At 44.8% G+C, this 27,881-nt stretch overlaps 8 protein-coding genes across 8 annotated transcripts; 4 read left to right on the plus strand and 4 right to left on the minus strand.

The window, feature by feature from the left end:
* The first annotated feature begins 511 nt into the window (after nucleotides 1-511).
* Nucleotides 512-3,293, plus strand: LOC138103212 (histone H1). The gene has a single exon (XM_069001354.1). It carries the CDS (start codon nucleotides 1,844-1,846, stop codon nucleotides 2,498-2,500), a length of 657 nt encoding a protein of 218 aa, XP_068857455.1. The 5' UTR covers nucleotides 512-1,843; the 3' UTR covers nucleotides 2,501-3,293.
* A 94-nt stretch (nucleotides 3,294-3,387) lies between these two features.
* On the minus strand, nucleotides 3,388-4,394 carry LOC138103251 (histone H2B 1/2/3/4/6). Its single transcript, XM_069001430.1, has one exon. The coding sequence runs from the start codon at nucleotides 4,305-4,307 to the stop codon at nucleotides 3,927-3,929; it is 381 nt and encodes a 126-aa protein (XP_068857531.1). The 5' UTR covers nucleotides 4,308-4,394; the 3' UTR covers nucleotides 3,388-3,926.
* A 2,481-nt stretch (nucleotides 4,395-6,875) lies between these two features.
* On the plus strand, nucleotides 6,876-7,795 carry LOC138103257 (histone H4). Its single transcript, XM_069001442.1, has one exon. It carries the CDS (start codon nucleotides 6,928-6,930, stop codon nucleotides 7,237-7,239), a length of 312 nt encoding a protein of 103 aa, XP_068857543.1. The 5' UTR covers nucleotides 6,876-6,927; the 3' UTR covers nucleotides 7,240-7,795.
* LOC138103213 (histone H2B 7) lies at nucleotides 7,623-8,263 on the plus strand. The gene has a single exon (XM_069001370.1). It carries the CDS (start codon nucleotides 7,623-7,625, stop codon nucleotides 8,112-8,114), a length of 492 nt encoding a protein of 163 aa, XP_068857471.1. The 3' UTR covers nucleotides 8,115-8,263.
* A 118-nt stretch (nucleotides 8,264-8,381) lies between these two features.
* On the minus strand, nucleotides 8,382-8,713 carry LOC138103268 (histone H4). Its single transcript, XM_069001452.1, has one exon. The coding sequence runs from the start codon at nucleotides 8,707-8,709 to the stop codon at nucleotides 8,398-8,400; it is 312 nt and encodes a 103-aa protein (XP_068857553.1). The 5' UTR covers nucleotides 8,710-8,713; the 3' UTR covers nucleotides 8,382-8,397.
* A 761-nt stretch (nucleotides 8,714-9,474) lies between these two features.
* Nucleotides 9,475-18,060, minus strand: LOC138103219 (histone H3-like). Its single transcript, XM_069001381.1, has 2 exons — nucleotides 14,000-18,060; nucleotides 9,475-13,806 (listed from the first exon to the last, which is right to left on the minus strand). The coding sequence occupies exon 1, from the start codon at nucleotides 18,009-18,011 to the stop codon at nucleotides 17,526-17,528; it is 486 nt and encodes a 161-aa protein (XP_068857482.1). The 5' UTR covers nucleotides 18,012-18,060; the 3' UTR covers nucleotides 9,475-13,806; nucleotides 14,000-17,525.
* On the minus strand, nucleotides 9,475-19,494 carry LOC138103243 (histone H2B 8). The gene is made up of 2 exons (XM_069001418.1): nucleotides 18,812-19,494; nucleotides 9,475-15,045 (listed from the first exon to the last, which is right to left on the minus strand). Exon 1 carries the CDS (start codon nucleotides 19,443-19,445, stop codon nucleotides 19,065-19,067), a length of 381 nt encoding a protein of 126 aa, XP_068857519.1. The 5' UTR covers nucleotides 19,446-19,494; the 3' UTR covers nucleotides 9,475-15,045; nucleotides 18,812-19,064.
* A 217-nt stretch (nucleotides 19,495-19,711) lies between these two features.
* LOC138103226 (histone H2A-IV) lies at nucleotides 19,712-20,516 on the plus strand. The gene has a single exon (XM_069001393.1). It carries the CDS (start codon nucleotides 19,818-19,820, stop codon nucleotides 20,205-20,207), a length of 390 nt encoding a protein of 129 aa, XP_068857494.1. The 5' UTR covers nucleotides 19,712-19,817; the 3' UTR covers nucleotides 20,208-20,516.
* The last annotated feature ends 7,365 nt before the right edge of the window (nucleotides 20,517-27,881 follow it).

Raw genomic sequence — 27,881 nt, forward strand, 5'->3', positions numbered from 1 at the left:
GACACAAAGTTTCTTAAGACTGAAATAAAAAACCCACAGCCCCATCATGTCTCTTGTTTTTCAGCTGGGCCATGTGTGAAGTTTGGTAATTCACTGATGTCTTTAAAAATAGCCTTGATCCCTTTAAACAACTTTTAGACCTACAGGCTTTGTTGGAGGCTTTCCTGTTGGGTGCTTTGTTGTTTCGTTGGGTTTTTTTTTATTTTTTTTTGTTTTGGTTTGTTGTTTGTTTTTTTTTTTTTAATATAATAATGGGCATTCTGAATTACTAATTCTTATTAAAAATCTTTCAGCTGCCAAGCCCATTTTCTGCCTCAAATCTGAAGTTTGACAATAATTGTTCATCACAATGCACTGGCAATCTGAGGTGAAAAAGACTGTTGCCAGTTTTGATTCTACCTTACACATAGCGCTCAATATAAACCATAAATATGTTGAAATAGAAACAGAGAATCTGCTATTATTGCTCAAAAACCGTATTTTAATAATTATCAATTTGAAAATATAAATTACTTGAATCAAAACATTGTCCAGAATTTTAGTATCACCAACAGTTACAATAGCAAGAGGTAAAAAGGAGTTTACAGGCCTTTCTCAAAAGAATGGGTTGCAAGCATTAATAAACATATCAGAGAATACTTCTTTTAATTCTCTGTACTCTGAAAAACAATGTGCATTTATTTTTAATTTAAGTTTGGTCTTGGAAAAATGCATCTGAAGACTGTTCCCCCTCTTACTAGCAGCCATCTGTTTCAGTGTAGCAGATACATCAAGACATGTAGTTTTTAATATTAATTCCAATGTAGGGTTCAGTCATTAGGCAGTAAGAAATCGGAAAATTTAGGAATCTGCTGTGAAAGAGGAATCCTAACTGATCACTTGAGCAAATTTTAGTATGTTCAAGTAGTGAGAAAATCAGCTGCAGCAGTGTCTCCTTAGACAATGATGACTCAGATTTTTGCCAATCCAGATGTATCAAAATAAAAACACTGACATATTATCAAATGATAGGGCACTGGTTATCATTATTAACAAAACCTGGCCGTTTAAAGTTTTTATGTCACCTAATTTATTAAGATAGTAAGTATTTCTGTAGCAGAGGACGAGGCAACCATGTCTGTATTGTGTACACTGAGCAACACAGTGCAAACTGCTATGCTGTAAAAAGTCACCTCCTTTGGGGGCACAAAAAGCCCTTCACAGAACTTTAATCTGCTTCTTGCCTTGCTGTATGATGCACTAGTTTAATTTCTCTTAATTATTTTGAAAGAGGTAAAGGATTTTGGACAAAGGAGCTAATTTCTAATCCATATTCAGTGCTCAAGATGAGCCTGTGTTACTTCCTCCTCTTTGAAATCAATTTGCGACTAAAATATCGATTCAAACCCCTGATTTTCAGCTCAGATTAAGAGAAGACCCTTTAAGGAATATTAATTAATTACTTTGGAAATTTAGCTCCCCAGGTCGCGGATTTTATTTAGAAGGAAAAACAAAAGTTTCTGTCTCCCGAGGTCTGTTCAGGTCCAGGACTCAGTGTTTATCGCCTCTTTTTTAGCTCACCCGTTGCCTCCTCGGAAGGAAACTTGGCCGAGGGGAACAAGAGTCTTTCTTTTCCACGCCGCTGCGAACTGGGGGGGGGTCGGTAGCAGAAATTCTGATAAAAACAGCCGTTTTTGGCTCCTAAGAAACACAAAATGAGCGGGGAGAAGAGACCTTTCTGCCGTGCAGCGGGGCGGGCTCTGCAACGCACCAATCACCGCGCGGCTCCGCTCTATAAATAGGAGGCTGCCGACTTGCTCCAGGCCCAGTGATTTCCCCTGGATCGTGGACGACGGCTGACACAATGTCGGAGACCGCGCCTGTTGCCGCTCCCGCTGTCTCTGCGCCCGGCGCCAAGGCCGCCGCCAAGAAGCCGAAGAAGGCGGCGAGCGGCTCCAAAGCCCGCAAGCCCGCGGGGCCCAGCGTCACCGAGCTGATCACCAAGGCCGTGTCCGCCTCCAAGGAGCGCAAGGGGCTCTCCCTCGCCGCGCTCAAGAAGGCGCTGGCCGCCGGCGGCTACGATGTGGAGAAGAACAACAGCCGCATCAAGCTGGGGCTCAAGAGCCTCGTCAGCAAGGGCACCCTGGTGCAGACCAAGGGCACCGGCGCCTCCGGCTCCTTCAAGCTGAACAAGAAGCCGGGTGAGACAAAAGAAAAAGCAACGAAGAAAAAGCCGGCTGCCAAGCCTAAGAAGCCGGCGGCTAAGAAGCCCGCCAGCGCCGCCAAGAAGCCCAAGAAAGCGGCAGCGGTGAAGAAGAGCCCCAAGAAAGCCAAGAAGCCGGCGGCCGCCGCAGCTAAGAAGGCGGCCAAGAGCCCCAAGAAAGCGGCAAAGGCAGGCCGCCCCAAGAAGGCGGTGAAAAGCCCGGCTAAGGCCAAAGCGGTGAAGCCCAAAGCAGCCAAGCCTAAGGCAGCCAAACCCAAAGCAGCCAAGGCAAAGAAGGCGGCGCCCAAAAAGAAGTGAAGATGACTGAGAAAAATTGAGTCTACTCATTTAAATAAACCCAAAGGCTCTTTTAAGAGCCACCCACTTACTCTCAAAAAGAGCTGGAACACTGCTATCGTACATCCGCAAACCCAAATCACTTAGAGATCTCAGTAGGGCTTTACACGGCATTCATAAAAGTTCAGATTTTGGGTACGTGTGCATTCGGTAACGCCTGCGTGGGAGACCGGTGCTTCCTCTTAAAAGGAAGCGTGTCCCTACGTGCAACTTGGGAGCCCTGCGATAGCAGCTGCGCCTGCCCCGCCCCTGTTCATTGACCGGCGCAGCCCGGAGCGAAAAGAGGCGGCGCTGGCGGCCCCGCGGAGCAGCGAGCGCCCTTCGCTCCGGTGCCCGGGGGAGTTTAAAAGTGCCGCGTTGGGCCGCGATTGGCCCCGCACCGCCTTCGCGCCAGGCTCCGCCCGCCAGGGCGGTGACCCTCCCTCCCCTCCGTGGCTGTGCCCGGTGCCGGCCCCGCACAGGGAGCGAGCGCTGGCCAGTCGGTGACGCGCGGCATCGGCCCTCCCTCCCCCCTCTCACGGCTTTCGAGCCGGGTGTGGCTGGGGGAGGCGGGGAAAGGAATGGAGCAGGGATGGGGAAACGTGCGTGCCGTGACACGGCCCTGTCCAGCGGCAGCTTCTGCCGAGCTCCGCTCCCACAGCGGCGCGGCGCGGGGGGAGCCTGCGGCCCCACGCTCCGGTTCTCCCCGGCTCCCGGTAAAGCTTGCAGTGTAAATCACTGATGGCCCCTTTATCAGCAGCTTTAGGGTTTTTGTTTTTTTTTTTTTTGTTTTTTTTTTTTTTTTATAAGACAGAACCATCTCCTGCAAAACTCTAGGATATTGGTGTTTTAAGGCGGAAAACCCTTCGTCAAGAAAACCTTTTTTTATTGCCTAATCAAGTACGAACACCTAGTTGAATAGTAACAAGCCAGTATTGGCAGGGGTAGTAGCAGGTTAGGGTACATGTAAGTAAAATAATAAAACCCGAAACTTAAAAGCTCCTCTAAAAAATTAAGCTACCAAAGCATTAATATTTATTTTACTACTATAGGGCGCTTAAAGTAAATACCAAATAAAAGGCATTAAACCCTCAGAAAAAGCTCCACCTTCCCCACAGGACTTGTATTCATACAAGTTTTGCTTTTCAGTTCCATTAAAACCCGAACCGGATCACAGGTTTTAAACAAGTAAGTTTACATACCGAGCACAGGCAAAATAAATTCTTAAAGAACTTAGAAAGTACATTTAAATTTGCTGTAAAAAGGAACACTTGATTTACTAACTAAAGTGCAAATGTTAAGGCTGTTTACATACCTCCCGCTAAAAGCACTGATTCAGCCCTTTTAATTGAAAAAATGGGTGGCTCTTAAAAGAGCCTTTGGGTTGCAAGTGACGGTCCGAGACGCCCTACTTGGAGCTGGTGTACTTGGTGACAGCCTTGGTGCCCTCGGACACGGCGTGCTTGGCCAGCTCGCCGGGCAGCAGCAGCCGCACGGCCGTCTGGATCTCCCGCGACGTGATGGTGGAGCGCTTGTTGTAGTGCGCCAGGCGCGACGCCTCGCCGGCGATGCGCTCGAAGATGTCGTTGACGAAGGAGTTCATGATGCCCATGGCCTTGGACGAGATGCCCGTGTCGGGGTGCACCTGCTTCAGCACCTTGTACACGTAGATCGAGTAGCTCTCCTTGCGGCTCTTCTTGCGCTTCTTGTCACCTTTCTTCTGCGTCTTGGTGACCGCCTTCTTGGAGCCCTTCTTGGGCGCGGGGGCGGACTTGGCCGGCTCGGGCATGGCTGCAGCTCCCTGGCGGCTGGATCACAGCGGAGTGCCGGGTAATGCGATTACTCCGCTATTTATACGGGCCGTATGCAAATCGCTGGTATCAGAAATCAGTGTTTCCATTGGACAAAGGGTGTAGTGACGTCACCCACCGTACGGAGTGCTTTGCTATTGGTCCTTTTTAAACACCACGCTAGGATTGGTCAATGTTTCGAGTGCTATCAGCCAATCAGAATGAGCTCTTTCAATCCCCGCATTCGGTGCCGAACGCGAGCGCTGCTGCCCGGCCTCTCCCGGCCCGCGGTCACCCCGAAGCACCCGGCTCGTGTGTCCTCCGCAGCTTCCGGCGGGTTATGGACCAACAAAATATAGTTACCGGCATTTCTGCAAGGGAAAAAAAAAAAATCAGCTTGTGAGGGGTTTTGTTACTCTTTTTTTCTTCTACACGAAGGAGCATACCTGTGTGCTTCATGTATTAGTCTGCATTTTTAACAGCCACAAAATAAATGTAACAGGGAGAAAGATGCAACCAGGAAAGATACAGAGACTCCGGAATACAAAAATGGTTAATCGTGTTTAGAATTAATCCTTTTGGCCCACAGAGCATAATTCTTTTTCATCAGTTTAAATGAGATGGAAGTTCTGATTTAATTTGTAACATGAAATGATTTGATTTCTTTCAAGATGCAACAAATACTGGAAGGATGTGTTTAAGTCAAAACCATGATAATCCTAGAAATTAAATGTGGATTTTATTCTGCAGTTTGAATTGACCATGAACCAGAAAATCAAGCTGTTTTCTTGTTAATATCACTTCATCGTGCAAAAAAGAAAACATGATGCTATTTCCTTCTGGAAACCTTAAGGACTATTCAAAGACTGGTCTTACTTCTGCTCTTTTCCCTTTTTACCATGCAGAGCAGAAGAATAGATCCACAAAGATTTCCAGCCTATATCCAATATAGTGGTGTCTGAAGGGAATCAGACAAAGAAAGGGTGGGACATTTTTTCTTTCCAGGGAGGGACGCTTGCTTGAAAGTGCATCTGCTGTACTTTTCACCTAAACTCTGGAGGCAAAACAGTGTTGAAAAGAGCAGCTTAATGCTACCTCGGTTATCCTGCTGCTCTGTTTTAATATCTGCCTCTCATCCAGAACCGGGATAAATGTTGAAGATTTAGATTCATTTCTGAACATAACTTCCTTTTAATGTGGTATAATTTTCTATGGGGAACACAGAGAAAAGAACCAAGAGCTCCCAGGAAAAATTAAATAACAACTTGGCCATCAAGAGAAGACAGCACATAGCATTAGGGAAAATAACAAATATACTGATGATGAGACATATCTGTCTTGTCTTTGGGATTATTTGGGAAAATTTTTAAAGTTTATGATGAACCTTAGAATCACATTTGAGAAGCTGGGTTGCTTGTGGGTAGCTATTTACAGATCTTTAGTTTTTGAGACTGAAATCTTAAGTAATTGTCTGATTTGCTCCATACCTTGTCGCCTGCAGCTACAGGTTTTATACTTTTGAAAATTGTTGGATGTTGTTATCATGTGAAGACCCTATAACTCCTTGGAGAAACTCTAAATATATGTGTCACCTTTTGACAACAAAAATTAAGTGTACTTAAAAAAAGACAAGATGAAAGAAAAGAATAAAGAAGGGGAGAAAGTCAACCATGCATTTAGAAAAAGAACCCCAAACATAAGTACACTTGAATCTACTAAAGATGATGATGATGCAACTCATTAAAATGAATGCAGCTGTAGAACTACAGTAAATAAAAAATATTCATTTGTGTTCAAAAAGCAATATTAAGTGAAAAAAATAGAGTGAAAGGAATAGTTCAATAAGTATCAATGAAGAGTGAGACAATGAAAATGACCAAACACATGCCACTTTTAAAAGCCATGAAGAGGTATGGATTTTTTTTCACACCAAGAGACACAAATCAGCTCCTTCATCAATACTTCGGTTGCATAAACAAAAAAAGTTGTGTGATAATTAAGTCAGAGACCTGGGACACGCAAAAGAATTCCCCCACAGCGGGAATTTGAAATTCCGCCCCCACAGAAAAAAAAAAAAAAATGCAGCACATTACTCCCGTTTCTCAGCCCAGGGTAGAAAAGGGTGCATTTACTGTAGCAGCGGGACCACGGCGCCCACTCTCCCCTGCCCGCCCGGGCCCTTTGTTGGCGCGCAGCGCGATGGCGGCGGCGCGGCGCGGGCGGGACGCGGCTCTCCCCACCCCGCCGCCGCCATTGGCCGGGTTTTGCTGCAGCCCCGCGGCCGGCGGGGCCCCGCTCCCCACCGGCACCGAGAGCCGGCCGGCGGGGCCGGGCAGCCGGGCCGAGCGCGGCGGGCAGGGGGCGACCCCGGCCGGGATCCGCTCCCGCGGCCCGAGCCGGGTTTGGGCTCCCGGGCGCGGGGCCGGGCCCGAGCCGGCAGCGCGCGGCCCCTGTGGGAGCGATGGCGCGAAGGGCCCGGCCCGCGGGGGGAAGGGCGCGCGGAAGAGCCCGCCCCGGCCCGGCCCCGGCGCAGTCCTCAACCAGGTCGGACCGCCGGCAATATAGGGAGGCGCGGGGGTGTTGTTGGCGCATTGAGTGCGGCGGTGTGGTGGGGCGAGTATGTCTGGTCGGGGTAAGGGCGGCAAGGGGCTCGGCAAGGGCGGCGCCAAGCGCCACCGCAAGGTGCTGCGCGACAACATCCAGGGCATCACCAAGCCGGCCATCCGCCGCCTGGCTCGGCGCGGCGGCGTCAAGCGCATCTCGGGGCTCATCTACGAGGAGACGCGCGGAGTGCTCAAGGTGTTCCTGGAGAACGTGATCCGCGACGCCGTCACCTACACGGAGCACGCCAAGAGGAAGACGGTCACGGCCATGGACGTGGTCTACGCCCTCAAGCGCCAGGGTCGCACCCTCTACGGCTTCGGCGGCTAAACTCAGAAAATTTACATTGTCAGAAATATCAAGGCTCTTTTCAGAGCCACCCACAAATTTCACTATAAGAGCTGTTTATTACTGATACATAAGTTTCTGAAGTTTTTAGTGTACTTGAAATAATAGATACAGTAATTTATGTAGTTTGTAGTTAATGTGTAATTGCAGTATTTATAGTGCCAAGGTTAGCGGTGCTAATTGCGCTGGTGAATAGCAACGCAGTGCAGTTGGCATCGCGTACTAAATTTTCTTGTTTTCAGATCCGGGACTGTCTTCACCCTAACTGCAAAGCTCTACGATTGTGTAAATTGCAGCGCCTGAGCTCTGGCGGTTGCAGGACGGAAGTGCCTGACATTACGTTGATACTTTTTACTCCAATAGGAATGGAACGATTACAATCCTCTAATTTGCATAACGCCGTTATAAATAGGGGGGGCAGGCGCCATTTTCGATGTTGTGCTACAGCGAAGGTCTTGGAAAGAAAAACATTAAAGATGCCTGAGCCGGCGAAATCAGCTCCAGCACCGAAGAAAGGTTCTAAGAAGGCGGTCACTAAGACTCAAAAGAAAGGCGACAAGAAGCGCAAGAGAGCAAGGAAAGAGAGCTACTCGATCTACGTGTACAAGGTGCTGAAGCAGGTGCACCCCGACACGGGCATCTCGTCCAAGGCCATGAGCATCATGAACTCCTTCGTCAACGACATCTTCGAGCGCATCGCCGGCGAGGCGTCGCGCCTGGCGCACTACAACAAGCGCTCCACCATCACGTCGCGGGAGATCCAGACGGCCGTGCGGCTGCTGCTGCCCGGCGAGCTGGCCAAGCACGCCGTGTCCGAGGGCACCAAGGCTGTCACCAAGTACACCAGCTCCAAGTAAAAGGATTTTAAACTATAAACCAAACGGCTCTTTTAAGAGCCACCACACGATCTTAACAGAGCTGTAATTGCAAATGATGAGATTTTTTTCTCGTGTGGATTATCTTTGTTAAAAGAGCAAATAAAGTATATGGGTCTAGGTACACAATACTGCAGTATTTTTAAGGTCACTTTTTCTTTGCATTACTAATTTTGAAGCAATTACCAGCTCTCATAGTGAAATCTGTCGGTGGCTCTGAAAAGAGCCTTGGTGTTTTAAATTTGTAGATTTTAGCGTTTCAAATTTAGCCGCCGAAGCCGTAGAGGGTGCGACCCTGGCGCTTGAGGGCGTAGACCACGTCCATGGCCGTGACCGTCTTCCTCTTGGCGTGCTCCGTGTAGGTGACGGCGTCGCGGATCACGTTCTCCAGGAACACCTTGAGCACTCCGCGCGTCTCCTCGTAGATGAGCCCCGAGATGCGCTTGACGCCGCCGCGCCGAGCCAGGCGGCGGATGGCCGGCTTGGTGATGCCCTGGATGTTGTCGCGCAGCACCTTGCGGTGGCGCTTGGCGCCGCCCTTGCCGAGCCCCTTGCCGCCCTTACCCCGACCAGACATACTCCCGCTTCCTCCAGCAACTCACTGTACGCCATCAGCCGCCCCCAGCGCCTCTTTATTTCCCGGGAGCCGACCTGGTTGAAGACTGCGGTGGAGGCGTGGTCTCGGCCCCAGTCCCCGCCCGCCGCCCCCCGGTCCCCCCCGCGCGGCTCCGCACGCTCTTCCCGCGAGACGCGGCCGCGCTGCTTTCCCGGCTGTGCCCCCGGACGCGCGCGGCGGCTCCGCCTCTCCCGAGTGAGACCGCGCCCGCCCCCGCTCTCAACCCGCGCCTCCTTTTGCTGCTCTCCCGTCCCTCCCTGGCCGTGCCCCCCTGCGCGGTGACAGTTCCCCAGTAGCTCTGAGTCTCCGCCGGTAGCAGGAGCGGGGGCTGCGGCACCCTCTTCCGGCACCACCTTCCCCGCTGCCAGCAGGTCTGCGGCAAAATCCGACCAATGCGGAGCTTCCCCCGGCGCCCCCGCCCCGCCCCTCCGCTGCTCTCCGCCCGCCCATCCCAGCTTCTGCTTTGGACGCTTCGAGTGTTCCTTTTTAATTTTTTGGTTATTAGCATTTGCCAGCATAGACACCTTCCTCGGGAAAATTTATATAATCTGTGCCAACCTTGTCCTCTGCGACCCACAGCTTCTTTGTTACTAGGTTCGTGTTGTTTAAAATAGGAGGGGAAGGAAATGCTTAAGCCACATAATGGGTAGAGGTTTTTTACCTTTTTTAATTTTTTTTTTTAAATATAATGCCGAATTTCATTCGAGAGGATTAAAGCGTGAGCAGTTCTGTGGTCTACGTTTGTTTTATTTGGCTTCGTTTGTTTGTTTCCCTTGAAACACAAGTGCACACACATGCAAATATGTACACGTATATCTGTCATATCTTTACCTATCTAGCATATTTTTCACCGTTTTTAGGAAAGAGCCTAAAGAATTCTGAAAGAACAGAACGTCAGGAAGCAGCCACTGCTTGCAACAACATTTTCCTGGAATGCTTCCTACTGGGGAAGTAGGAGACCTGTTCTTGGTCTGCACTGTAATGGAAATGAAAGACTATTTCAAGTTTCTCACACTAATGTTTGGATTATCTCCTTGCTAAACACATGCCCTTTAAAAGAGGAATGCTACTCGTATTTTTAACTGTAACACTAAAATACAGATCAATGTTCTAGTTCTACTAAGTTTCCTGGATTAAAGCAGAATTGCATAAACTAATAAATTTTACTTCCTTGCACAGGTATAATTAAACTAATTTATACTGAGATTAAACACAGTTTCACAATTAAAAAAGATTTAGGTTCACTTGGCATTTTTCCTTTCTACTTTTTAACAGCTGAAATTTTCACAAATTTCTATTGATTTTGGTAATAATAAATAATCTTTGCATTTAATAAAGGAATATTGACATAGAAATAAATAAGTCTTCAAGAAGTGTGAAAATTAGAATTGTCCAAAGATCCTTTTAGAGATTTTGTTTTGGTGTGGTTTCTGTTTTAATTGGCATTTATTGTTCATATTCTGAGAACTCATAGCATTATAAAACATTTTCACTGGCATAATTTTGTGTAACTTCTTTGAAAAAGAGAAGAAAAAAAATGCTGCAGTAACAATACCCTCTTCCCCCATCATCCTTCTTTCTTACTAATGACTCACACATGCTAGGGTAAAAGATTTATCTCATTCTTTACCTCCCCTCACATAACCCCTCAAAAGTGTGATAGATACAAAAAGAAAGCAAATTCCTTTTCGAACATGTAAGATAGAAGGATTTATCCTAATTACTTTTTCCAAACACAGGAACATAATGAAACAATTTTGGGTTTGGTTGGTTTTACTGGGGGTTGTTTGTTTGCTTGCTTGTTTTAATATCTGTGGTTATGTTTTAGCTCTCTTTCCCTCTGCAGCAGACAACTTTGTTCAAAACTCTTCATTCTTCTTTCATGAACCTGTAGATTTACTGCTAGAATCTACTTTATAACTTAGGCAACTGCCTGTTTTGGAATTGTGACTCCAGCATTTAGGGATGTCTCATAGTGCATTTGATTTTTATTCTTCCCCAACATGAGCCCCTCTTGGCTTTTGTGGCTGGTCACCTTCTTATAAGCACCACTAGTGAACCTTCTATTTGATTCCTACTTTTAAACTGGAGCCTTCTACGGGAAAGTGATTGATCCATCAGCTTTCTGTGACACCCTCCAGTCACATAAGCCTGGACACAGCAAAAGCAGTTAGCAACTCCAAAACCAGAATGTTAAATAAAGACATCGTTAGCACTGATGGGTGAATGAAACACTTATGGAAAGATATCCAAGAGAAGGAGGAGTAGAATACCATTCCTTTTGCAACTGTAAAGACCTGCTGGAGCCTCATGGAGGCTCTCAGGGAGCTCTGCTTTACATTTCTGAGGACTTGGGTTTGGGTGTCTCCTATATATTTGGGTTCAGCATCTATCCTGGGAGAGCTGGGTGAATTAGTGCAAACTTCATACTGTACTTTTAGTTAAATAAAGCATAAAAAGTAACTCTTAAACATTATAAATGATGTGTTAAAAAAAACAAATGAGCCCCGACCCCTAAACTCTTGAGGATGAAAAGTTTTAGCATTTGAAAGTGTTCTTAAACTACAACATATGCAGGTGCTTGCAAAGTACTGTGTATTATGAAATACCTCTAATGTAGTCTTACAGCCATGCATTTCAGGGCCATTAAACTAGATAAATTTTATAAGGATGTTAAGAACTTCCTATTCTTCTCATTTAAAGATCCTAGTTACAGATCTTTGAAAATGTATAATGACTGCATATACACATGCATGCACACATGTATAATAATTGTAATTCGGTCCTCACAGCACTTAACCAGCATTGAATACTTCACAGTAGACTTGCTTTTCATTTTATTTCTGTGGAGACTGCACTTGTGCTGCTGTTGTAAGGTGAACCCAAGCTCTGCACACACCTGTGTCAACAACCAGAAAAACAGCAAGGACTGGCCTGGAAATGCTGCTGAGTCTGTTACTGTTTTCAAGCATTGGATGCAGAGGTGAGATGAGACTTTTGTTCTGGAAAAATTTCTGTGTTATATTGGCCTAGACTGAGAATACCAAAGGAGTCTGAGAGTGACAAATGTTGGCAACCCCTCCATTTTCTTTAGTCTCTGCATAGTTAGCACTCTTAGACTTTTAAATGCATGTCTCCTGGAAGTGGATTAGTCCATATCCATGTAATGATCTTAATTTTTTCCAAACATGTTTGTTTTTCCTTTGTGTTTAAAAACAACAGCCTCTCAGATGAGTCTGCCTGGGACAACTGATGGGAAGATCAAAATCGGCCCAAATAAGGAAAATACAATTCAATTTCAGCAACCAACAGCATACTTCATTTAGGGAAAAAGAGGGGGAGAAATCCTTCCTTAATATTCTATTTCACAATACAAGTAACTTGAATTGCAGCTGGCACTGTTTGTTGCTTAGAAGTCCTTCAATCTCCGTGTGACAATGATTTTGACAATGAGCTGGTTGACTGCAGCAAAGCATTCAAAAATTCTTAAGTGCTACTTTGCATTGGGGCCAAGGGGATCTTACCTACTTTTCATGTACTATCAGTAGTCGGAATTCTTTCAGGAAATGTTCAGACCTCAGCACACTGAATTGGCATCCAAAACATACAAAGATTTACACTTGACTTTTGTCTGTTCCTGAAAAGCTCTGTTTAAGAAACACTCTTTTTTTTGTTTTTTGCCATGCTTCTTACATCGTGCATTAAGCTCTATATCCTTATGTTCATTACAACATTGGCATACTGCCATAAATCCATGGGGTCATATGGAACACTTATGGAAAAGTATATCGTGGGCCCTCTGGATCAATTACTTTCCTGTTGATAGCATTGCAAGTTGAAGCTCTTATAGGCCAGAATTTTGTATAGCTTTACAGGTCAGTCCTGATGGATCAGTGCTGTGCTTGGAATAACATACAAAATAAAAATCTATATGCAGAGAGAAATGGGATACTCATAAATACATCAAATATTCATGGTATGGGGAAGGCATGCAATGAAATGGAAGATCTTCAGAAACAGATTGTCATGAGCAAGAATAAAAAGTAGAGAGAGAAGCAATAAGGACACAGAGGATATATAATCAGATTCCTTAATATCTTAACTACATTTAACCTCCACATGAGAACAGATGACAGCATAGCAGAGTACAGACTTTGCTGATGTGTAAAGATGAAGTGATCAAGCCCATTAAAAAAAATCTTCATATTAATGTACTAGAAAAATCTCACAGTGCTTAAGGGTAAAAGAAAATGAAGGACGGGGAAACAGATACAGAACTGAACATTGCCAATACGTGTAAACTTGAGAAAGCAGCACAGGCGACCCAGATGAGAAAGGTGAGGAGGGAGAAATGTTGGGGCAGTGCCACACTGCCCCTGGCATGCTCCTTCCTTCCCCAGTGTCCCTGCAGGGGTGGGTTTTGTGTCTCTGACACCTTACCCTAAGAGCAGGCTTAGGCTGAGGCTGAGGTGCCCAGCACCATGGGTGGCCTAGAAGAGAAAGTTGTGGAGGAAGCAGTGTTGGGGAAGTGCCATACTCACTTTGGCATGTCTTTGGTGGCACCCGGGTCCCTGGGACTCTCGACTTTGTGGCTCTTTGAACCTGAAGCCAAACCTAAAAGCATCTTTAGACTGAGGTGCAGGGCACCATGGGTGGCACAGACAAAACCAGTGTGGAGTGAGCAAGCTTGGGGCATGTCTTTTGCCACCCCAGTGCCTCTGGAGCTGCAGGATTTGTTTCTGTGATCCCTATCAGTCATCACAGACTGGGGCTGAGGGCCCCAGCTACCTGGGCTTACATTTTTTATGTACGAATAGTTTTAATTCAAACTTGGTTTGCATTGTTTTTATATATTATGTTCCTTTAGTTCATTGTCTTTTTATTACTAAACCCTGTTATTGCTGTAACAGCTTCACTGAGAACAGAGTTTTTCATCTTGTGTTGCTTCATAGTCTTTTACAGGAAATTTCATTAACTGTATTCCTCTTTCCTCATATCCTTGTGATGTATTAAGTAGTTTAGCATAGCTGGAGTGGTTGTAGAATTAGGCCACAAGAGCTGACCAAAAGAAAAGGTTTTGTTAAAAACTAATGCTGCTAAGATACAACTAGCCCAAAGCAGAATGAAAAAGGCAAGGAAGGATCAAGGAAACAATTCCAAGAATTGAGGTAAATGTCAGATGAAGATCATTTACACAATAGTTAGAAGAATTAAAACAAACAAACAAAAAACAACAGAAGAGACAACTAACCAGAAGCAAGGGATGGACTTGGGAGTTGAGTGCTGGGTGGCCTGTGTGGGATTGAAGGTTAACTTTTGGTGTAGTGGTCACTCTATAGATCCACCCAGCTCAAGCTGTAACCTGAAAACTAATAAAAGACAAATTGGAAACCTTCACTTGGAAAAGTGCACTAGTAAATAATATAAATAACAGGATCCAAGGGTCAGGACCTGTTATTCTGATCAGTGTAATTAATTCCATAATAGGAGTAGCTGACAAAGTACTTTCTAATATACAATATAAACTCTTAACAAGTGTTCCGTACTGTTGTGACACCACTGTTTGCACATCTACAATCTGAAACATGCTGATGCCCAGCTTGAAGATACAACATGACTTGAAAGTGGGAGAGAAGAGAGAGGCAATGATGCAGCAGAGCAGTACAGGCCAGGCCTGTGGGAGAGCTGCGGCTGGCTAAGCTCAAACTTCTCTGTTGGTGTTTACAGAAGACTGTAACCAACAGGTGATTCAGATTGTGAAGAAGCCCAGAAGAGGGATTTTCAAATGAAAACATGTTTAGGACCTATCTTTGCATACTAGCTTGCATGGAAACCACCTTTATAAAATACTTACATTACAATAGTTAACACAAATGAGCACCTCTGTTCTTCTTCATATGGATATATCTGTTCAGATTTTTTCTGAAACTTCGAGCTGTCAAGCAGGACTAATTAAAATATTTTTGTTCTAGAAAGATGCTGTCATCAGACCTTTTATGTATTTGCCTGAAACGAAGTATTTCACCAGGCTGTCAGTAGTTATGCTCTATTTTAACGGTTGGACTGATAAGAGCATTCTTCCAAGCTATGATTTTAATTTGAGCCAGTTCATCCAAGGAGGATAGTTAAAGAGCCAGGACCAGTTCTAGACAAATATCTTGCTGAGCATCTAAAAATCACCTGCAAAAGCACCTTGATTACCAACAGCAACTCTCAAGTCGATCCTCAGCTGCCCAGCACAGTGGTCTTGCTCACATCCAGTTTTGACTTGGCAGCATTCTTTTATCTCAGGCTCTCCTGCAAAAAGCAAAGAAATGCAGCTGAACCTTGCTGGCACCAGAGGAATCTCCACTTTTATTCTCATTTGGACTTAGGGAATCTTGCACTGAGTCACGTGTGTCTACACACCACCCTTTTGCTATGTATTACACCCCAAAACTACTTCAGACTCAGACATTACAACTCAGAGTTTATATGAGCCCTGAAAAACAAACAAACAAAAAAGCATTGCACATTTGCTTCTGTCTCAGCTGATTAGTTGTTAGTGTTTTTTTACAATTCAAGCATGCAGTTCTCTCAGAATGAATCCAAATAATACTTAATTTAATAAAACAGTATGAGGTTTTCAGAAGACTAGAGGAAAAGGCAACAGATTAAGGCAAATAAAACCTGTTTTCCTGTCCCACTCCTCAAAAATAATGTATTTCTTAAACATAAAAAAAAAAAAGTAGCATCATTTTTCACCCAAAAATCTCCTGAAATATAACTACTCTAACCATTGGCTTATATAAGATATCAAATACTTTCTATACAAACTATTAGGAAAAGCTACTCTACTGGATTTACTAAATTTTTATTATAAGCATATGCAAACAGGCTCAGATAAGTATATCTTTGGCTATCTCAGACAGTAAATGAAATGAGTTAGCTTGCACAAAAACTCCTTTCTGCAATCCCAGTGGTAATCTACAGGAAGAAAAAAAAATCTGTTCTGAAAAGCAGAAGTCCTATGTCAATGAACAAATGTAGGGGGATGAAAAAATCAGAGCAGAGACTTAATTCCCAAAGCACTACTCCCGATAACTTCCCCCCTCCCTTTTAACCCTCCGAGGTTCAGTAACAGAAAATGGCTGAAAGTGAGAAAAACAGAGGAAAGAAAATGGTGTCGAGGCACTTGATTGGTCAGATTTTGCTGCATAGTCCAAGTTTCTGACACAGAGAACGGAATATTCCTAAAATGAAGCTTATCAGCAGTTAAGAGAAAACTAAGACTCTTGCAATTTTGGGCTTTCCAAAAGAAATATTTCCTCAAAACATTTCTCCATGGCTCCTTATTTCCTAGTTTAAATGAAGGCTGTGTCCAACTCAATCCTACCGCTTCTTAAAGGCACAGGTACTCATTTGTAGCATCGAAAAACCAAAGGGACATTATTTCCATTAATTTAATGGAACAGCAGGCTCCTCAAATGATATAAAACGACCTGTAGTATTAAAATATATAAAGGCGGCCTAGAGTCAGGAATAATTTAGGAAACGTAAATTTTTCAGGTAACTACAGATCTATTTACTAGGAGAGCAAGAGGGTGTGTCATTAAATTTTCAGTGAGGGAGAAATCAGTTTTCCAGGTAGGTTCTCAAAAAATCACTGAATACAACGAATAGGGAAGTGTCAGAATTTTAAAATAATTCTAGACTTGCTAAGTCATTAAGCACAGATACTCCTTGGAAAACACATCTGTGATAACTTCAACAAATCTTTTTGAGAGCCTCAATAATGAAAGAGAAAATTGGTGCAGCCCAAAATCTAAGAATTCTTAGATTCTGGGTACCCAGAACCATTAAGGATGTCACGCGTGCGGTCCTACACTAGCAAGGAGCACACCACTTAGAAAAGGGACTCGGAAAACATCCCTGCCTCCACCTTACATTCCATCCCCACTCCCCTTCCCCTTTTGAAAATAACATTTACCTCGGGAATAAATAGTAGTGCTTGAGATGGGCTGAAAATGCCCGCGGGACGGCGCTCACGACCACGAGTGATAAAGCACTGAGGAAACTACCGATTGAGAGCCCTTCCAGGGAAGGCGGGAAAGGAGTTTTTACGGCTTCAGAAACAAAGGAAGTCCCTGCGCGCCCACAAAACAAAACAAAACAAAACAAAACAAAACAAAACCAAACCCAAACAGACAAAAAAAACGGTTTGGAAAGCGAAACAATATTGCTTTCGGGAGAATAGACCAATAAACTGTTAAACTGTTACCTCAAATGAGAAACATAAGCACAGCACAACATTTACAATACATTAAACGTCTCTAATCGTGAGCGGAATTCTGTGCAAGTTCCTTCCTTTACAAATTCAAGCACTTTGAAGCGAATAATTTTAAGACACGGCCAAACAAAAGCCATGTATTTTTCAACTAGATATATTTCAGATCAGGAAAAATTATTACATTAGTTTTAAATACCGAAACACCAAGGGGGAAAACAGGTAGAAAGCAGTATTTCACCCCAAACAAAAAGTTGTCTTAGCAAAATTACTTCAAAGGAATTGAGCAGTATGCAGTTTCGCTAAAACCAAGATCCTGTACCTTCCAAACATAATAAACACATTCAGTTTGCTACTTACCTGAGACGTAAATTCTTGCTAACATAAAGCCCCCCCAAAAAACATCATCTCCAACACGACTAGAAAATAACAGCTCTTTAGTGATTTTGTGGTGGCTCTTAAAAGAGCCTTTGGGTTTTCGATGGTCTGAACTTTCCGTGTGCCAACGGGCTTACGCACGCTCGCCGCGGATGCGGCGCGCCAGCTGGATGTCCTTGGGCATGATGGTGACGCGCTTGGCGTGGATGGCGCACAGGTTGGTGTCCTCGAAGAGCCCCACCAGGTAGGCCTCGCTGGCCTCCTGCAGCGCCATCACGGCCGAGCTCTGGAAGCGCAGGTCGGTCTTGAAGTCCTGCGCGATCTCGCGCACCAGGCGCTGGAAGGGCAGCTTGCGGATCAGCAGCTCCGTGGACTTCTGGTAGCGCCGGATCTCGCGCAGCGCCACCGTGCCGGGCCGGTAGCGGTGCGGCTTCTTGACGCCGCCCGTGGCCGGCGCGCTCTTGCGGGCCGCCTTGGTGGCCAGCTGCTTGCGGGGCGCCTTCCCGCCCGTCGACTTACGCGCCGTCTGCTTCGTGCGCGCCATCTCCGGGAAAAAGCAGCAGCGACGGAGCGAAGGGACTGAGCGAGGGGCATCTGCGGGGCCGCTATTTATGGCCATCAGCGCGCTGTGATTGGCCAGCACGAAGAGACGGCTGCCATTGGGCAACGGGCGGGGTTTGAAAATCCCGCGCATGGGGGGGGGGGGGGGGGGGGAAGAGGCTGAAGGGCGAGCTGCTGCTGCTGCTTCTCGCTCCGCACCTCCCTCCGCACCTCCCTCCCTCCCTCCCCTCTTCTCTCATCCCTCAGCTCCGCCCTGCCGAGCGGGACTGGAGACGGCCCGGAGCTCTCCCACTGCTGCAGCCCGCCCGCAGACGCGGAGTTTTTACTCTGGCCCTGCAGCAGCTTTCTCGCTGCCTCTGCCCGGGACAACTAGGATTTAGCCCCATTATAAAAAGCCTTTTCTTAAATACAGCCTCCCCTGCGCATTCCAAGCAACCTGAGGTTCGTTAAAGCGTTCACCTTCGCTTTTTTTTTTTTTTTCTCCTAGTGTCTCTAATGTTTACTTGTTGTCACTTAGGAATTTATTGATTCTGCTGCAGTTCTACTCCGTTGGAGAAAGAAATAAAGGACACCACTTCCTTATGAAATCTCCAAGACTAATGAAGTTATGCTGTTCTCCATACCGTAATGTATCTGCTGTGCTTGCTAGAGGTTTCATTTAACATAGCGTTTCAATTATCAGAGACTTAATCCCTAGTTTCCCGGGTAAACCAGGCCCTTTGGTTTATGGCCAAGTCACCTCAGAATGACATTTAACATTTAAAGAGAACAAGTTGTCATTGTAAAAAACTAGAGCAAATAAATATTCAAAAATGCGGAAAAAAACTTAAATAGCTTTAAAACTCATTAGGCGCTTACCATGCTTTTTATAGACCTCTGGGACCAAGTATCAGAAGAGGACACAGACAAGACGACCCAAATCTTTCCCAGTACTTAAACAGGATAAGCATTTCCCCCTAATCTTTTAACAGTATGTTCTAATCCGGGAATTTAAACGCTGCTAAATATAAATACAACTCACCGAAAATAATCAGTGTGATCAACTCTTTTATAGAGTATGTGGGTGGCTCTTAAAAGAGCCTTTGGGTTGCAAGTGACGGTCCGAGACGCCCTACTTGGAGCTGGTGTACTTGGTGACAGCCTTGGTGCCCTCGGACACGGCGTGCTTGGCCAGCTCGCCGGGCAGCAGCAGCCGCACGGCCGTCTGGATCTCCCGCGACGTGATGGTGGAGCGCTTGTTGTAGTGCGCCAGGCGCGACGCCTCGCCGGCGATGCGCTCGAAGATGTCGTTGACGAAGGAGTTCATGATGCCCATGGCCTTGGACGAGATGCCCGTGTCGGGGTGCACCTGCTTCAGCACCTTGTACACGTAGATCGAGTAACTCTCTTTCCTAGTCTTTCTACGTTTCTTGTCCCCTTTCTTCTGGGTCTTAGTGACCGCCTTCTTGGAGCCCTTCTTGGGCGCGGGAGCGGATTTAGCTGGTTCCGGCATTTTTCGGGTCAGTCAATACCTGGCTACCGCAGGAACGACGTAAACATGAGAGCGGCGTCCCCCCCCGTATTTATAGGGACGGTATGCAAATGAGATGACTCAATGTTGTCTTTGCCTATTGGACAATTCTGGTTCGTGACGTCAAAGGACATATCATTTTCTATTGGTTGCGTTTTCACATCTGCTTTCCAATTGGGTAAATTCACAATCCCTGTCTTCACCAATCAGAAGTCCAAGCGAACCTCCGGAGGAGCTATAAAAAGGCAGAGGTGAAGCTCTCAGCGCAGTTATTTTGCGCTCGTGGTGTTATCCTGGGGTTTTGCGTCGCCGTTTAACTTTTTCGGCTCGTTTTGTATCATTTTGAGCTGAGACATGTCCGGCCGGGGCAAGCAGGGCGGGAAGGCGCGCGCCAAGGCCAAGTCGCGCTCGTCGCGGGCCGGGCTGCAGTTCCCCGTGGGCCGCGTGCACCGGCTGCTGCGCAAGGGCAACTACGCGGAGCGCGTGGGCGCCGGCGCCCCGGTGTACCTGGCGGCCGTGCTGGAGTACCTGACGGCCGAGATCCTGGAGCTGGCGGGCAACGCGGCCCGCGACAACAAGAAGACGCGCATCATCCCCCGCCACCTGCAGCTCGCCATCCGCAACGACGAGGAGCTCAACAAGCTGCTGGGCAAGGTGACGATCGCGCAGGGCGGCGTGCTGCCCAACATCCAGGCCGTGCTGCTGCCCAAGAAGACCGACAGCCACAAGGCTAAAGCAAAGTAAAACTTACCTGACTAACAATCCAAAGGCTCTTTTCAGAGCCACCCACATCTTCCTAGAAAGAGCAGGAACGCTTGAGCCTAGAAATATATCCTATTTGATATTTGGAGACTTAAAATTTTGAAGAGGGTTTTGTGCTGTATCTAATGTAATGTATCTTTAAGTTCTATTTTCGCTATTCTGGTTCTCTGCCTTCATCTTAAAAGTCAATGTGCTTATGTAAGCGTGTGTCAGTTTCCCTTTTTGTGAACGAATCAATAAAAGGTAGCGGTTACGGCTGATGGAATCGGTCACCGCAGTATGGCTTAAAAAGAGACGTGGAACTCGGAAGGCTGTGCTCGCTGCCTCCCTCCCCGTGGGTTCCGTGGGGCTGAAGCGCCGTTCACCCCGGGGAGGAAGGACGGGGCGGGATCGGGGCTGCCGCCGGCCAATGCGGCTGGAGCGCGCGGCGTTCAAAGCGCGGAGGGATTGCGGCCCCTCTGCTCCCTGCGAGCCGCGGGCGTCTCTGTTGGGCGTGGAAGCCGGATTCGAGTGCCTTGCGCGTAGCGGTTGCTGTGATCTTCTGCTTTCCGTGGTTCTCTTTTTTTTCTTGTCTGCAACTTAGAGCTTTTAACCAATATTAAAAAAAAATCGTAAGTACTTCCCTGGGATGCAGTCCAGAAGGGTTTCCAAAGGTTCTATTCTGAATTAAGTGATGGTGATGACAGTTGCTAAATTGGCTCGAGTGTGAGTTCGTGTACAAGCTCTACAGAAAGTCACATATACACGGGGAAGGGAGTAATGATGTACTAGTTTGGACTTGAACTGATGTTTTCATTCTTTCTCCTTCATCATCTCCTTCATGAGTGGTGTTTAAAAGTGCTCTTGGCGATTTTCCTGCAAAAGTTTCCTTTACTTACACAGAATGGTCTTCTGGGTACTGCTGCCTTTGGCTTTGCTGAGTTCTTCGGTACTGCTTTTTTAGATTTGGTAGCCTTTGCTGCCTTTTTTGGGGCCTTGGTCACTACAACTGCCTGGGCCTGCTTGACTGAGGGAGCCCCTTGCACCCTGAGAAGGGGGACACGGCCTTGGTGATGTGAAGGTTGTGGACTTTGAAGCCGCCAGCCACTGCATCCCTCTCCTTGGGGTGTAAGAGGCTTATAAATCAAAATAATACGCGAGGGACCGGTATTTACAGGGAGGAGCTTCTCTACCATTGGTGCCTCGAGGTAGCCGCACTGCTGGGAGACGGCAACAGCTCCTCTCTCCTCTCTTTCCTCTGGACAGGTTAATTTTTGGGTTTTTTGCTTTTTTGTTCCCCCACTGCAAAGATCACGGCGTTCCCTCTTTTGTTAGAACAGATGTAGATAAAAGAGACTCCAGCTTGTTTTTCGTTCAGTGATATTTTATGTGGAAGTAAAAACTGCCCGAAGGGAAGGCAGGAATGCAACGCCGGGAGCCTCCGAGCGAGGCTCCCTAAGGGCTGGGGGAGGGTGTTTTCTTTGTTCGCTAAAATCGTCCCTTGAGAACTAAGGCGAGGAAAGCTCTGCTGGTTTTTTTTGTTCGGTTTTTTTGTTGTTGTTTCTAGTGTTCTGCCTCGGGACGCAGAGGAGTGAGTCATTGGGGCGTTGTGTTAATGGAAAATGTTTTTCAAGCAGAGGGAGATAACGTGGGAGTGCCCGGCTGAAGTCTTGTTTGGAAACAAGATGAGAATCGCGGGTCTGTTTCTAAGCGGTATGTTATTCTTAAACAATTTTCAGGTTGAGTTGTTTTTGTCTGGTTTCTTATGGTTGTTTGGGTTTTTTTTTCCCTTGTTTGTTTTTTTGGTTTTCCTTTGCCTTTCCTGAGATAGGGAGAGAACATTTTTTACCCTCTCTCTCTTTTTTTTTTTTTTTTTTGGTCATCCCTATTCTGCTGAAAGAAATTGCATTAGATATTAATTATCTACCATCCAGAGCTGGACTTTGAAACAGCAGTAACTGCAGGACTTTATTAGTAACCATTCTGAAATTTGAGGCTAGAATTAAGTTTAAAACACTTCAGGATTTTTTTTTTTTGTATGTTTAATAATCTTAAGGTTGCTGTATTTAGCATATTTGGCAAAATAGCTTTCTATTGGTGTATATTTAGTGGAGAAGGGAGAGATTACGTGGGTCTGAAGAAGGGAATTGATTTGTACAAGGTTCTGATTGGGCCATTTGAAAATCCTGAAACAGAGGCCTCCCGGGTTTCATTTTTGCCCTTGAAAACACGATGTGAGGAGGGAGCATTTTTCAAGAGTAACGTTCATACTTCCTTCTCAGGCACTTCAGTATATATGTTCTGCTTCTCTTGGAAATTGGTTGTTTTGGTTTTGTTGGTTTTCTTTCTTTTTATTTCCACCTCCCCCCGCTGATGTTTGAAAAACCTTTTGAAAACACAAGTATTTTAACAGTTTTCAAATAAGGTATGGGTAGATTGCAATCTTGTGTTATGTGTTTGTTTTTTCTATTATGTTCTTCACTAGAAACTCATTAAGCTCAGTGTTGTAATTCATTAAGTTCACCATTTCATTCTCTGCCTTTCTAGCCACCTTTCCTCCTTGAGACAGCTCATGTAATGAGCTCAGTTTCCTTATATAGCAATTTTTAAATATTGTTGCATTCTTTATGCCAACAAAAGGATTTTCGTGATGGGTTTAAGTATGTTTTTGTTAGTACAGGAGAACTGATGAGTTCTGTATGCTATAAATCCTTTTTCTTCAGCTAAATTATGCCTGAAGTGTTTTCCTACAATTAGTGCATATCCGTGTTTCTCCTGACCAGTCATTCACAGTTTATGTAGAAAGGAAATATGTTCTTCTACCTCGGGTAACTGCGCTTGTTGTAAATGAACCCATTCTCTGTCTGCATACCACAGTTAAATAAAAGGTTTTTATATCTTGAAATAAAAGGGAGAAATGCATTATATGATCTGAGTATGTGAAAAATTAGAATTAAAAGTGGAATTTTTTCTGAAAAGCAAAATATTTTATTTCATTGCAGATGCAGAATTTCCCTTCCCAAATTTAGTTTCAGCTATTCAGCCAACCTAAATTCTCAAAAACGAGGAAGGCCTTAGATTTAAGAACAGTGCATCACAAATGGCTTTGGTAATGAAATAAACATTTGGTATCATATGATGCCAATTTACTCTTGGACTTTAAGTCCACACAAAATCTATCCTTACACTTTAAAGCACTAACCATAACATAGGCAGTGCAATCTCCCAGATTGCTTGCTCCCAAGTAAATATTACTTAACCTGTAGTTGCTTACTAGCTTTTTGTTTTTCCATAAAGCATGGAGAGATAATATGCAAGACTATATTTAAAAAAAAAAAAAAAAAAACAAAACCAAACTCTGCTCAGTTGCAGAAACATTCTGAAGTATGCTGAGAAACAAGTTTTTAAAAAGTGACGCAGTAAAAGAACATTTACTATTAAGCTTTGTCTTCGTGACAATCGAGTGCCAAAACAAGTCCCTGGATATTAATTTCCTTCAAAAAATCTTATTCACATTGTTTTGGTTTATTTTTTGCTGGTTTGGTTTTGACTTTTTTGTTTGGGTTGGGTTTTTTTTGTTCTATAAAAAGACTACGCTTGATTTTTCTCTAGTGACCTGGTTGAGGACAGGATAGAAATGCTGTTCCAACTCCCTTGGTAGGAAGCAGTCTTCCAAAGTATTAGAGGAAGATGTGATTTTAATTTTTTTTCTTTTTTTTTTTTTGGTGAGAATTTGCTTTAGGCTAGAAAATTTATCAATAATATAGGCAAGCTGGAGTATTTACCTAGACCAACAAAAATGGAAGGAATTAATTACCTGATACCAATGCTATCCCCACAGGCCCCAGGCTCATCCTTGTAAAACTTATATGAACATTTGCATCACAATGTCTATGCAAAGGTTAAGCTTTTATAATTATTGTATTGAATTACTCTCAAATTCCTTCTCTCACATTTTTAGTTTCTTTAGTATCTTTCTGCCACCTTACATAGCATACCAAAATAAAGTAGGAACAACTTACAAATCTGGCGTTGTTCTTTAGAAATAATTTGAATAATAGCATTAGTAATTTACTTTTCTTAAATGCTCAAACCCAGACATGCTTAGACACCAAAAGAACTTTTTACAGAATAAGTTCCTGTTTATTTCTCTCAAATATATAGTACGAGATCAGTTTAGACTTTGGTAAACACGTAAGAAATTCACTCGTCTCCATTCACGCAGTTTTGAAGGCATTGATGCTGATGCTCAGGAAGTTTGTATGAAAGTGGAAGCCAATTGTAGCTTCTACAGCTGTAAAAATGCAGCAGAAAATTGCATTTGTTTGCAGGTCACAATAAATGCTCGGAGTGTATCTAACATCAACAGAAAAGCAGATTGCTAACCGTGAACCGTAGCTAAACCCCTGTGTGTCTTTCCCTCTGCATCTTCTATCATTATCATCTTCTATCATCCCTATCATTACCGTGGCACAGCTGAGTGAAGGGGAGGCTCCATCGGTTTGGAGCATCCCGCAGCCCCGTAAACAGGTTCGGCTCGGGAGCCCGGCGGGGAGCGGGGGCCGCAGGCGCCACCCGCCTGGGCTGCAGCAATTTCCAGCCAATCCTGCCCAGGAAGCAGCTTCCCTCCCTCCCTCCTCCACCTTCTCCCCCTTCCCTTCCCCTCTGGCTCCCTGTGGTTACCTTCCCTGCCGCCGCTTCCCGTCTTCCCACCATCCGCCCCCACCCCCGAGTCGTTTTCCTTTCCTTAATCCGCAGTCAAAGAACATGAATCTGCTGGACGACACCACGATGGGTGATGAGCATCTCGCTCTGACTGCTGTTAAAGCCAAACTGCGTTTTGAATGCTTCCAGTGTTCCTTTTATCAAGGAGTATTCCTTTTACCCTTTTATGCTAGTTTGCATTTTTTGACTGCCGTTTATTCATACCGTGGGTGCTGCCCAGGCTAAGGGAGCAAAAACCAAACAAAAACAAACAAATGAAACTCTAACCAACCCACCACAAAAACAAAGCACCCCAAGGAGCAGTTGGGATGTTCCAGCTTGTTCTGTTAGAAAGTGTTAATTCTGCAGGCTTCACAGCTGAGAGCAATGGACTATCCTACATGATAAAATACTTCTGTCAGGAGCCATGATCATTACATCCTCCCCCTCGCCTTGTCTATTCCGTCCTAGAAAACGTGAGGCATGGCTGCCTGGTACAGAGACAACCCTGCCATAGTAATGCGGCTGATGCAAACAAACCTTCCTCCCTCTCCAGGAGGCATCTCTGTGCATCACATCTTTGAGAGGTTGCTTGTTTCAGGCCTCTGCACTCTGCATACAAATGATACCGCTTCTCTCGTGTAGGGAGGGCTTTCAAATAGAAAACAAGTCCTCTTCCTATAGATGCTACAGGTTTTTCTGGTCATGGAATTCCTCCATGGCCTTCACAGGTAGTTTCTGAGAGAACCATGAAAATACCAGCACAATACCAGGATGCTAGCAACTTGGAAGCCCAGGAAAAAACCCAGTAGTTAAGGCCTCAAATAGGAGCTTTTTGGAGGGTAAGTTTTTTGTTTGTTGGTTTGGTTTTTTGTTTTGGCAGGGGTGGGGGGAGGGTAGAGTTAGTTTTTTGGGTGTTTTGGGGGAGGGGATTTCTTCGGTTGTTTGTTTTTTTTACCTTATGGAAAAAACAAACTTGATCCTCAGGACATGCATGTAATGAAATGGATCAGTTTATGAACTATTTACCACCAATGTTAGGAACTGCTTATGCTTGTGCAAGCAGCTGTGTAGTCCAGAATTGATCTCTGTGAGGAGAGAGATGGCACCAATTTCTTCTTTCCACACATCATCCTTCTCTCTCTGATTTGAAAAAAGCCCGCAAAGTAAGGATCCATTTACTTAAGGAAACTGCCTATGAAATTAAGACAGCGTTTCTGGTTTCAGTAACCTTTTGGTTGTAACTAATTTTATGATGAGATTAGACTTCACTAAGTTTGATAGATTTAACCACTGACCTCCTAGGTAGTAAAGATAAGCAAGAACATCTTCAGTCAGTAGTGGTCATTGTTCTGAAGGTGTCCTAGGATGCTTAGTAGCCATTTTAAGCCTTAAATCACCTTTATAATTTTTCTCAGATTTTCTCTCTCTCTTGCAATGGTTTATTTATTTAGAGGCCAGAAATGTGCACACTACGCTGGGTGGAACTATTTCACACAATGCTACAATGGTACAAGGATACAAAATCCTGTTTTACTCTCTGTTCCTGTTCTGGTGATTCCAGACATTCAAATAACTTTCATTGTAGTGCTTCTGAGCATTGAACATGTTTGTTTTATTTATTTGTGGTTTTCAAATGTGGGAAATTTTTTTTAATTATTATTAGGATCAAACCGGAGGGTGCAGCAAAGGTGGAAAATGGTGGTGAGACAGTTCTGAAGAGTGAGTTAGGAATCAGGCACAAGGGGAGGACAGGCAGTGAAATTGAAAACTAAGGTTGAAAAAAAGTAAATAAATGAAAATTCTCAAGTCTATTGTTACTTAATGACACCTAAAGATGGAGAGCCCAAGATGTTTATGCTGTATAGGTCATGGCAAGTTCCCTGTTGCATATCAGGAAAATAAAGATTTATTTTCTTCCTCACCAAAAGGATGGTTGGATTTGCCATTTGATCACCCATTATGATCCAGAAGTCCACGTCCACATGTCTATAAGCAGTGAAGTTCCCGTTAGTTGTTAATCCTGTGTGTGTGTGTAGACTGCTAATTGCTGAAGGACCTTGTAGCCACAAGAATTTCACACAGACTAGAAGCAGCAGGGGATAGTGTTAATAAGATCAATATTTAATTGCTATACTTACATAGAAAAATGAAAAGGAGTGAAAAAAAGTTATTACCTTGTAAATAACTCGGTAATTTTCTTTCTCCTGTGTGATGCAGTTTTGGTTTTTTTGTTTGTTTATTTTCATCCCAAGTTGCCCCTTGTCTGTCTCTGTGAATTTGGGGATAACCAGCAAGAGCTACTGAGAGTTTCTGTGTAAACACATCAATGCATAAAAAGGGAACATTTTTAAGCATCAGTAGGTAAAAAGTACATGTATGATTTTAATGTGATTTTTAATACTCTGTCAGAGATGGGCTCCACTGTGACTGGATAGGAGCTACCATGATCTGTGCTGATTTCCAGCTTCCACCTAGAGGAGTGGAACTCTGAGTGTATCGACTCTGGCCTTGAGCACACAGTTACAGGTAACAGCCTGGAGGCAGATGCACAGCCAAGAAGAAATCCTGCTGTGCCCTGGGGCAGACAGACCCTGACCTGCGTTCATCAGCTTAGTCCAGGTGAATGTCAATGAAAACTAAGACTGAGCTGACCAAGCTTCAGAGAGTCTGGCAGTAATTTAGGGGCATATTGAGGGGTGAAATATGTGATTCTCCTTTATTATGTGGGGATAACCAGTGGCCATGCTGACGGGCCTGTCTTCAGTATCCTGGAGTGTGGGCTGTGCAGAGATTGACAGTGTGGACTATCTGTGTCAGTAGGGTGCACAAAGCTTTAATTTTGCTTGTTCTTCAACTTTCAAAAGTATTTTCTTTTCCCCTCCATGGAATTAGACAACTTCTGTAATATTTAGTCATGTTGATCATCATGCTAGGCAAAAATCCATCTCTATTTTTAGCTGGTCTTGTACA

Source organism: Aphelocoma coerulescens, chromosome 1A (genome assembly GCF_041296385.1).
Source record: "Aphelocoma coerulescens isolate FSJ_1873_10779 chromosome 1A, UR_Acoe_1.0, whole genome shotgun sequence".
Taxonomy (NCBI): Eukaryota; Metazoa; Chordata; class Aves; order Passeriformes; family Corvidae; genus Aphelocoma; species Aphelocoma coerulescens.

Coding starts and splice junctions, on each gene's coding strand:
- LOC138103212 (XM_069001354.1), top strand. CDS start 1,844: ATGTCGGAGACCGCGCCTGTTGCCGCTCCCGCTGTCTCTGCGCCCGGC.
- LOC138103251 (XM_069001430.1), bottom strand. CDS start 4,307: ATGCCCGAGCCGGCCAAGTCCGCCCCCGCGCCCAAGAAGGGCTCCAAG.
- LOC138103257 (XM_069001442.1), top strand. CDS start 6,928: ATGTCTGGTCGGGGTAAGGGCGGCAAGGGGCTCGGCAAGGGCGGCGCC.
- LOC138103213 (XM_069001370.1), top strand. CDS start 7,623: ATGGAACGATTACAATCCTCTAATTTGCATAACGCCGTTATAAATAGG.
- LOC138103268 (XM_069001452.1), bottom strand. CDS start 8,709: ATGTCTGGTCGGGGTAAGGGCGGCAAGGGGCTCGGCAAGGGCGGCGCC.
- LOC138103219 (XM_069001381.1), bottom strand. CDS start 18,011: ATGGCCATAAATAGCGGCCCCGCAGATGCCCCTCGCTCAGTCCCTTCG.
- LOC138103243 (XM_069001418.1), bottom strand. CDS start 19,445: ATGCCGGAACCAGCTAAATCCGCTCCCGCGCCCAAGAAGGGCTCCAAG.
- LOC138103226 (XM_069001393.1), top strand. CDS start 19,818: ATGTCCGGCCGGGGCAAGCAGGGCGGGAAGGCGCGCGCCAAGGCCAAG.